The sequence below is a fragment of the Meles meles genome, chromosome 1, assembly GCF_922984935.1.
Source record: "Meles meles chromosome 1, mMelMel3.1 paternal haplotype, whole genome shotgun sequence".
Lineage (NCBI taxonomy): Eukaryota > Metazoa > Chordata > Mammalia > Carnivora > Mustelidae > Meles > Meles meles.
The window spans coordinates 187,698,982-187,708,663 of NC_060066.1; the positions used below are offsets into that span (position 1 = coordinate 187,698,982).

The 9,682-nt window shown below is 60.1% G+C and overlaps 1 protein-coding gene across 1 annotated transcript; it reads left to right on the forward strand.

Moving 5' to 3' along the window:
* Positions 1-2,181: 2,181 nt before the first annotated feature.
* On the forward strand, positions 2,182-4,970 carry POU3F1 (POU class 3 homeobox 1). Its single transcript, XM_046017948.1, has one exon. The coding sequence runs from the start codon at positions 2,182-2,184 to the stop codon at positions 3,538-3,540; it is 1,359 nt and encodes a 452-aa protein (XP_045873904.1). The 3' UTR covers positions 3,541-4,970.
* Positions 4,971-9,682: the final 4,712 nt, after the last annotated feature.

The window sequence follows — 9,682 nt, forward strand, 5'->3', positions numbered from 1 at the left end:
TGAGAGCTTTTCACCCCCATTGTCTCAGACTACCTGCTGACTCCGCTCGGGAGGCAGGTGGGCTGCCTACAGTACAGTTAGTCCCCATTTACAGGGAGGAAAACCCAGAGCCTCAGACACTGGACCAGAGCTATTCTTGCCCAGAAAGATGGTAGCAGGTCCAGGTTGGAAGCCCAAGCTTCAGTGTCATGCTGGGCGGGTTAGGGCTGGCGTGAGAGGCGCCTTCAATACAGAACTCTCACCTTGGCCCTACCTCCTGGGTTTGAGGAGGGGTCAGGAAGGCAAGTGCTTTATGGTCTTATGAAAGAAAGGTGACTCAAGGTGACCATGTCTTGGGTCAGAGTCCAGGAAAGCCAAGCATCCCTAGCTGGGTTCAGACACAGAGGGCTACCCGGAGGCTGGTCTAGGGTGTTCAGGGCCTAGAGGAGCAGTCTGTACCCAGTATGACCCCTGTCACTATGGACTCTGCCCCAGCCACCCTGAGGACCCAGCTGTTGTCTGAGCCCCCATCACCTTTATTCATTCACTGAGGCTCTATTTACAGTCCCAACTTTGTCCAGTAGGGTCTAGCTGGGCCCTCAGCTACCATCTTGGGCCCCAGGGCCCTGGAATCTAGGGCTCTAGTGGAGGTAAGACCAGATGGGGGGAAACAGTGGGCTGTCGGGTGGAAGCCTCCTCGGAACACAAGCCTCAGTGCAGGAAAGTGGAGGCTACAACTCATTACACTCGGCCTCCACCCAGTGTGGGGCTTAAAGGCACGGAGTGGCTGCATTGAGGTCCAAGTCCACTGAGGATCTTTCAAGGAGCCCTCACACTGCTGGGGAGATGAGAAGATCCCAGAATTGCACACCCCACCTTCCTAACAAGGCTTCCTCCATCTCAATTCCCTTTTCAGCAGCCCCCATCCAAGTCCGTTAAACTCCAGCTCAGGGCTCCAGCGAGGCTGGACAGCTCCTCGCCTGCATGCAGGATTTCTGAAGTGCCACCCGCCCTTTCCCAAGTCCACACCACTCCTCACCTGGAGCAAGTTTCCCATCCGGGCATGACCCGGTCATGACCTCGGCCAATGAGCGGGTCACGCAGAGGTTAGGAGCGAGAAGGCGGCAGTCGTGTGGGACAGATACCCGGGGGCCCAGTATGTCCACCACCCCCGTCAGCGGCGTTTTCGCCAAGCCTCGGTCTCCACCTCGAGATCCTCTCACTCAGAAAGCCCGGAACGCGGCCTGGTTACGGGAGCTCCGGTCTCCCCGCAGCATCGCAGCATCGCTGCGGTGCGGACCCCGAGCCGCCCGCGCAGTTCTGACCTGGTCCGCAGAGCCGGGAGGAAGAGGAACCTGCAGGAAAGCCAGGGCCGGTCGGACTCGGCCCGCGCCCGACGCACTCTCAGGGCCGCCGTAGGTTGGCGGAGTTGCGACGCTAGGTCTAGAAGGAGAAGAGGGAAAACGGGACGGGCCGGGGAGTCGTGCAGAGGAGAGCTCCGTGCCGGGTGGAAGCGCGGGAGGCGAGGAGGCCGAGGGGAGCAACCGCGCCGGAACCGAGCCGGGACCTGCGCCGCCTCCCGCTTGCCGCCGCCGAGACCCGCGGGAATCCCGGCCCGCCGGCAGCGGCACTGCGGAGGGAGGAGAGCGGGGCTCCGCTGCTTCTCGGAGCCCTAGCGCCTCCCGGAGCCCGCAATCCCCGCCGCCGCCTCTTGGCCGCCCGGGCAGGAGACGGGCGGGAATTCAGTTCGCGTGGAGTGTGGGACCTGTCGGGCTCCGAGTCTCCTGCTCCGGGGGTAAACGGGGCCCACGCAGCCAGGACGAGAGGGGGTGCGGTCCCATTGCCACCCCCGCGCCACTCCCCACGTGGCGGCCGCGCCCCCGGGGCGTGAGTATGTACGCGGACGGTAGGGGGGCCGTGAATGAAGCCCCAGCGGCCAATCAGCACGGCAGGCGCGCGGGACCCCGGGAGCGAGGCCCAATGGCGAGCTCTGGGTGGCCGGGCCGGGCGGCGGGCGGACGCGGGGGGCGGGGGCCGTGGCCGGGGGGCGGGAGGCGGCTCCGCGGGCAGCCAATGGGCGGCGGGTGGGGTGGGGCTCCGGAGCTCCGAGCGGGTCGGGGCTTTAAGCCGGCGGAGCGCGGCGGCGGGGCCCGCAGACGGAGAGGAGCGGCGGCGGCGGCGCGGCGCAGGGCGCGGGGCGGCATGGCCACCACCGCGCAGTACCTGCCGCGGGGCCCCGGTGGTGGAGCCGGGGGCACGGGACCGCTTATGCACCCGGACGCCGCGGCGGCAGCGGCGGCGGCGGCGGCCGCCGAGCGGCTGCACGCGGGGGCCGCGTACCGCGAAGTGCAGAAGCTGATGCACCACGAGTGGCTGGGCGCGGGCGCGGGCCACCCCGTGGGCCTAGCGCACCCCCAGTGGCTACCCACGGGAGGAGGCGGCGGCGGCGACTGGGCCGGGGGCCCGCACCTGGAACACGGCAAGGCGGGCGGTGGCGGCACCGGCCGAGCCGACGACGGCGGCGGAGGAGGAGGAGGTTTCCACGCGCGCCTGGTGCACCAGGGGGCGGCCCACGCGGGCGCTGCATGGGCGCAGGGCGGCACGGCGCACCACTTGGGCCCGGCCATGTCGCCGTCCCCAGGGGCCGGCGGGGGCCACCAGCCCCAGCCACTCGGGCTGTACGCACAGGCGGCCTACCCGGGGGGCGGCGGCGGCGGCCTGGCCGGGATGCTGGCAGCGGGCGGCGGCGGTGCGGGGCCCGGCCTGCACCACGCGCTGCACGAGGACGGCCACGAGGCGCAGCTGGAGCCGTCGCCTCCGCCGCACCTGGGCGCCCACGGACACGCACACGGACATGCACACGCGGGCGGCCTGCACGCGGCGGCGGCGCACCTGCACCCGGGCGCGGGCGGCGGTGGCTCGTCGGTGGGCGAGCACTCGGACGAGGACGCGCCCAGCTCGGACGACCTGGAGCAGTTCGCCAAGCAGTTCAAGCAGCGGCGCATCAAGCTGGGCTTCACACAGGCCGACGTGGGGCTGGCGCTGGGAACGCTGTACGGTAACGTGTTCTCGCAGACCACCATCTGCCGCTTCGAGGCCCTGCAGCTGAGCTTCAAGAACATGTGCAAGCTCAAGCCGCTGCTCAACAAGTGGCTGGAGGAGACCGACTCGTCCAGCGGCAGCCCCACCAACCTGGACAAGATCGCGGCGCAGGGCCGCAAGCGAAAGAAGCGCACGTCCATCGAGGTGGGGGTGAAAGGCGCGCTCGAAAGCCACTTTCTCAAGTGCCCCAAGCCCTCGGCCCACGAGATCACCGGCCTGGCCGACAGCCTGCAGCTGGAGAAGGAGGTGGTGCGCGTCTGGTTCTGCAACCGGCGGCAGAAGGAGAAGCGCATGACCCCGGCGGCCGGCGCCGGCCACCCGCCCATGGACGACGTTTACGCACCCGGCGAGCTGGGGCCGGGCGGGGGCGGTGCATCGCCGCCGTCGGCGCCCCCGCCGCCCCCGCCGGCCGCGCTGCACCACCACCACCACCACACACTGCCCGGCTCGGTGCAGTGACCCCGCGGGCCGGGCCCCCGCCGGCGCGCAGCGAGGCGCCGCGCGGCCTGAACTCTTTTTGTTCGGTTGCTTTGGATTTTACAAAAAGCCCAGAAACTTTCGAACAAAACCAAACACCCGGACGACCCTCTCTGGCGAATGGCGAAGACAGCCGATAGGCTGCGTCGCCCGAGCCCCGGGAGAGAGGAGCGAAGATCCGGAACGCGCCAACTCACCCCGGGCATCCTGCCCGCCGCCTGCTCCCTGCCCCCATCCCCTCGACGACCCCCGCCCCTGCCCCACCCCGGGCTGTTCGGGGCCGGATCCCGGCAGCGGCCTCCCCACAGCGACAGGTAACGCGGTACGGGGTTAGGGATCCCCGGGAGAGAGGACGAAGAGAGGAGGGTTCCCTATCCCTCTCCCCGGCGCGGACTCCCAAGCCTGCGGGTCGAGGGTGGGGGACTGTCACTTAATTCGCTCCACGCCTCTTCTCTCCCACAAGGATGCGCCCCATCCCCTTCCCCTTCCTCCGGGCTTGGTTTTTTACGGTTTTTATTTATTCATGGAGCCTCCCGGCTCCTGGGGTCCTTCTAACTCCGCCCGCGCCCTTAATTTAAATCGCTGTATACTGTATTTATCGGGGTCCCGGAGGGGAGGCCGCGAGAGCCGCGTCTGTGTATAAAAGCAGGAAATAGCCAAAGCTTTAATCTAGCCTAATTTATTTTTTTCCCTTACCTTCCCCTGCCCTACCCCCCAAAAGCAAAACAAAAACAACAAAAAAAAACTAACAAAAAAAAAATTCGAGTGTTCATTTTTCGTTTCGTTTTATCCGAGCTGCGATTCGGTTCCCGGCCACGCGGGAGGGGTCTGCGCTCCCGCACACAGCCCACGGGAAGAGGCTTCTGCCCGGCTGCAGACTGACCGCTGCACAGCAGGGCCCCCGCTCCCCGCGGGGCCCTGCCCTCCTGGCCACCGACAAACGAAACTTGAAAAAGTTGGAGATATTTTTTAACCAGCTGTAGAAATAAGCCGTTCCCCTTAGAACCTTCTGCCTGATTCCCTGCAGCTTCCGCCTGCTCCCTTTCCAGCCCCACCTGGGATGCGGGATGCTGGGGCGGCAAGGAGAAAAATTCCCCAAGTTTGGGGTGAGGTGGGAACCATGTAAATATGTGAGATATGTACACACATTTTGTGCTTGGTTTTTATTTTTGGTTTTTCCGGGCTGCCCTCCATCCCCATCCGAAAGGATTTTGTACACTGAATAATCCGAAAAAAAAAATATTTTAATATGATTTCCAGATTTCTGACCCATCTCTATTTATTTTCTGGATGTGTTTGGAGCTTCCCCCTTCTCCATTTCTTGTTCTGTTTGTTACCGTTTGGATTTAAATTTTGTTATTTTATTTTTCTTATTTTTCAGAACAATGTTTTGGTGCATTCTTTGTATCTTTATTGCAAAAAATAATAATAATAATGTAGACTGGGAAGTTCCCTTTATATTTATGTTATAGTAAATATTTTATTACTCACATAAACATGTACCCCAGGGCTGTGTCCTGTCCTTTTTACTACCAGGGTTGGGTCGGTGTGCGGGTGAAGTGTTGGGATACCCTGGCTAACCTCCCCTGAAGTTCTGGCCACACTATCTGGGAGAAAGGTGACCAAGCAGACCTTCTTTCAGGCCCCTACGAGGACTGCCTGCTACTTGGGCAACGAGTGAGCATAGGGGAGATGAAGCTGCCTCGTGTCCCCTCCTGTAAACAGACTATCCTGAGACCAAACCCAGGGCCTCCGACACTTCAGACACCACACTGAATCTGGGACAGACAGCCATTCCTCAGGTACAACTCAACTGCTTCTCAGCCAAGGAAGAAGCCTGCCTCACCTGGACCAGCAGCCTGGCACCTCTGAGTGCGCCCCCCCACCCCCAAGACGTCAGGCCCTGGCTTCAGTTTCACTTTGTGCTCCACGTGTGGAGTCCAGGCCAGCTCTACCCTTCCAAGTCAGGGGGCTGTTGGAAGCCGGGTCAGGCCACGCCAGCCCGCCCCAGCTGGCTCTCCACCCATAAACACACGATGCCCAAACCTAACCTGGATCCGCGGGGAGTCCTAACAGCTTCCACAGCGGCCCTGCAGTATGTAAGTGGGCCTGGGAAGGGAGTTCTGCCTGCTTGCTTGGGCAAAAGCCGGTCCCCCTCTGCAAACAAACCGTCTGGCCCAACTTCCCTCTGTGGAGGAATGAGAGCACAGACAACTGTGGCCCCACAAAGCCCTCCCATCTCTCCAGGGAGGAATACCCAAGGAACCCCCCACCCCCAACACCCAGGGAGTGATGCGTATGCCAAAAGGATTCCGCGGTTGTGCAGCCCTGACCTGGGGGCAGAGGGGAGACATAGTCTCAGACATCTCCCCGCTCAAGCTTTCAGCAGCAACATCTCCCCCCTCCCCAGAATCCTGATGTGTGGGGGTAGATCGGAGTTCCAGGGCCAAACCCCAAGATTTACCTGTGTCCCCATCAAGATCCTCTTTTTCCTTTAAAGCAACTTTTAAAGAGACAAATGAAATAGCTCTTCTTGCCTCCCTAGACACAGTTCCTTTCCCTTCTCAGGAGAAACCACATGAGATTTCTCTCCCTCTTCGTGGACACAAAGCCTAAAGCAGCACAACTGCTCGATGGGGGCGGGGGGAGAAAGTTGTGTCCCTAATGAGTGTGTGTGTGTGAGTGTGTGTGTGTGTCCCCCTGCTTTCAGGGAAGCAGCCCAAGCCCAGGACTGGAAGAGGCCTTGGCTCCAGCCGACGCATCTAGGCACCCAGACAGGTGTTCCCCGGCCGCCAGCTTGGTGGTCCCCAACCAAGCCGAGGCTTTGGGATGATGGTACCAGGCTGAGAGTTCCCAGTGACTCTCTGGGCTCTGACCCTCAGTCTCAGGAGGAACTGTCTCTGCAAGTACAACGGCCGCCAAGATTTTCCAAGGCTCCACTCACCGCTGCTTTCTTTTCCCTCCCTCCTTCAGTCCAGCCTAGTGGACGCTGAGCCCTGTGATTGGCACCCGTGTCCCAGCCATCGCCCACCCTGGCGGGCCAGTGAGCATCCTCAGGCTTACAGATAGGGCCAGGGATGTCACGGCCAGGTGACGGCATGGCCTCCATTTCCTGCTCCACTAAGTACAGAACTTCAAGTCAGTCCCGCACTCCCCCACACTGTCTCCTTATTTCTCCATTCCTGGATTTGTCCCAACCTCGGGGCCCTGAAATGGAAGCAAGTGAAGCTCAGGGCTCCCTGCCGCCTGCCCCGCCCTGAGCCTCGGCAGGTTTGGAGGTAGGGAAGGCGACAGGGAATACAGGGGCCTTTCACTGGCCTCTGCCTGCAGCTGACACCAATTGACTGATTGATTTCCTAATTGTCTGCTTAATCCCGTACAAGAGGGTGGATTTATTATTTAAGCAAGTCAACTCAAAAAACAGCAAAACAATGTGGCCTCCCAAGAACCAGCGGCAGCTGAGGAGAACAAAAAAATGGGAAGAAAAAAAAAGTGGAAACGACGGAAGAAAAGCTTCCACGCTGTGAAGATTTTTACTTAATGAGAAAGCAGCCTAGGACAGCCACCCAGGGACCAAGCCTTTGGTCAAAGAAGTCCCCAGGGCTCCTTTCCCCAGTCTCCAGCCTGGGGTGACTATAGGACCCGCAGCACATTTGACTGTGGAAGGAGAAACTAGAGGAAGAGAGAGATTTGGCCCTGGCGTCTTCTTCCCTGCCTGGCTAGAGGACGGTTTAGGAAAGGTCTTGCCATCCTGCGTGGATGCGGAGCCTCTGCTCCCGAGAGCCTCCGACTCGCCCTTGTTCGAGGGAGGCAGACAGCCCTGGCATCAGCATGCAAGGAAACCCAAGCGTTCCCAAGCAGAGAGCGTCCTCTGAGCCCATGTCTCTTCCCTTCTCTCTTGAAGAACAGTATTATCTATGATCATGTGGCCACAGATTGTTTTCTTTAAGAGAGCATCTCTCTCCCCATAGGAACCTCGGTGTCTTGGTGGGTGAACCACTGTGCCTGCAAATCCAGAGCCACTCCCAGAGATCCGGAAAGGAAGGCCACACTCCGCCACGAATGCTTGGAGCTGGGACAACCTGCTAGTGTGGGGGGTGTGGGGGGGGGTTAAAACGGGAAGAAGGAAGGTGGCCACTGTGTTCACCTGTGCTCCCCAAGGCAAACACAGAAGGTGCCTGGCCCTAAACCCCAAGGACATCTGTATTCTCCCCCCCACCTCCCGCCCCAGGAGGTTGTGCTAGCTTGTATGTGGCATGGCTCAAGTCCCATGCAATCATCCCTTGACCCCAGGACCCGACTGGGCACCCACAGGACTCGCTGACTCCCAACCACAGGTACCTACTCCCCAGAGCTGTTTGGAATCCAGTCTCCTCTGACGAGGCTCTGGGCCTGCATGTGGGAGGGTCAAGATCCCAGTGATAACCCAGGTTCAGGATTTTCCCAGCAGAGCTTGAGCTCCAGAAAGCTCCAGATATGAGACCCATCTGAGCAGGGATAGGAGTGAGAGTAGTAGGCTGGTTACCTGGCCCAGCTGCTCCCCTAAGCTTAGCGAACAGGAGACACCCAGGGCCTCCAGCTTAGTGACTGAAGCCAGAGGAGCTGACAGTCTTGTCCCCTGGAGCTACTGTTTGGCCGGCCTTTCCGGGGCTCCATGTGGGAGGACTGCCCTCTATTGGTCCCTGAGCTGGGACATGGCCACGGTCACCAGGGCCAAGTTCACAGCTAAGCATCCTGCCAAAGTTCAGCTTCAAGTTGGCTACTCTATGGGGGGGGGTCAGGTGCCAGGTAGAACAGAGGCAGGTGTCACCTCCAAGAAAGCAAGCCTGAGTCACACACACACACACACACACACACACACACAGGCTTGCCCACACCCTTCCTTCGCCCATCACCCCACCCATTCCCCCAGCCATTTTCAGGAATTTGCCATCACATGGCCTCCTGCCTCTCTCCCACTCACACCCATCCCCAGCCCTCCTCCCCTGAGCCAACTAAAACCCTGAGCCGCCCTTGCCAGCTTGCCCCCTCACACACATGCTCACACACTCGTGGGCACACCCGTACCACTGTAATGCTGCCCGGGACCAACCCTGTGGTCTCCGGCACCAAGCTCTCCAGCGCTACATGGCACTTGTAAACATTCGATTGAACACACCACAACCATGCTTTGCAGCATTGGACCAGGGCCCTTTCTCTCAGAATTTGCAAGCACTTACCCCACAAACTGCTTTCCAATCCCTGCCCATCATTGTCCCCGGCTCCTCCCAGATCTCTCCTGCTCCCTTCAGATAATTAAAGTTAGGCTGTGTGTTTGTATGTATGTGTGATCTTATTTTTTAAACACACACCCCCACACGTACATATGCGTGTATATATACAAACACACACAGCAATTAGATCTATCCTTTCCTGCCGTCGTCCCTCTTGTGCAGCAAAACCTCAGCAATGCACATGTCCCCACATCACCACGCGATGAACCATCCCCTGGTCCTAGGCTCCTGATGTCACACACACACACATACACACACACACACACACATGCACACGCACTACTCTCACACAGTCGCACCCACCCCACAGCTCCCTGGTGTTTCTCCGGGGACACGACCCACCTCCAGGGCATCTGAATGGGCTCGCTTCAGATGAGCTAAGTACCAGGAGGGCTCTGCTTCCACGCCCCCCAAGCACACAGCCAGTGGACATGTCTTTAGCTGAGCCTGACCAGGGTGGGTCTGGGTATTATTAGGCTGCACAGACAGCACGGAGGCATATGGTCTCGTACACAAGAAATAATGTTCATGTTAAATCAGACCTCATGCATAATGCATGGTGCCTGATCTCACATTATTTTGGGTGTTCGTCAAAATCAGTGTTCTTTCTTGTGAGGGCTCCTGAAAAGAAGGGGGAAAGACGTTTGCTAATTGCACCCACAGCCCGGACCCAGGGAGACCAGAGTGCCCTGGGAGCGCCCCTCTGGCTCCATGTCACCCACCAGTGGGGCTCGTCCCTCTGTCCCCTCTGTCTTTCCCTGTGGAAGGAGGGGCTGGCTGGGGTTTGTAGCAGGCGTAAGGCCCCGTGTTATTTTTATTTCTTTTCTCTCGGCTCTCTGTCCCCGGAGGGT

What these genes read in the sequence shown, in the direction of transcription:
- POU3F1 (XM_046017948.1), top strand. Translation starts at nt 2,182, where the DNA reads ATGGCCACCACCGCGCAGTACCTGCCGCGGGGCCCCGGTGGTGGAGCC.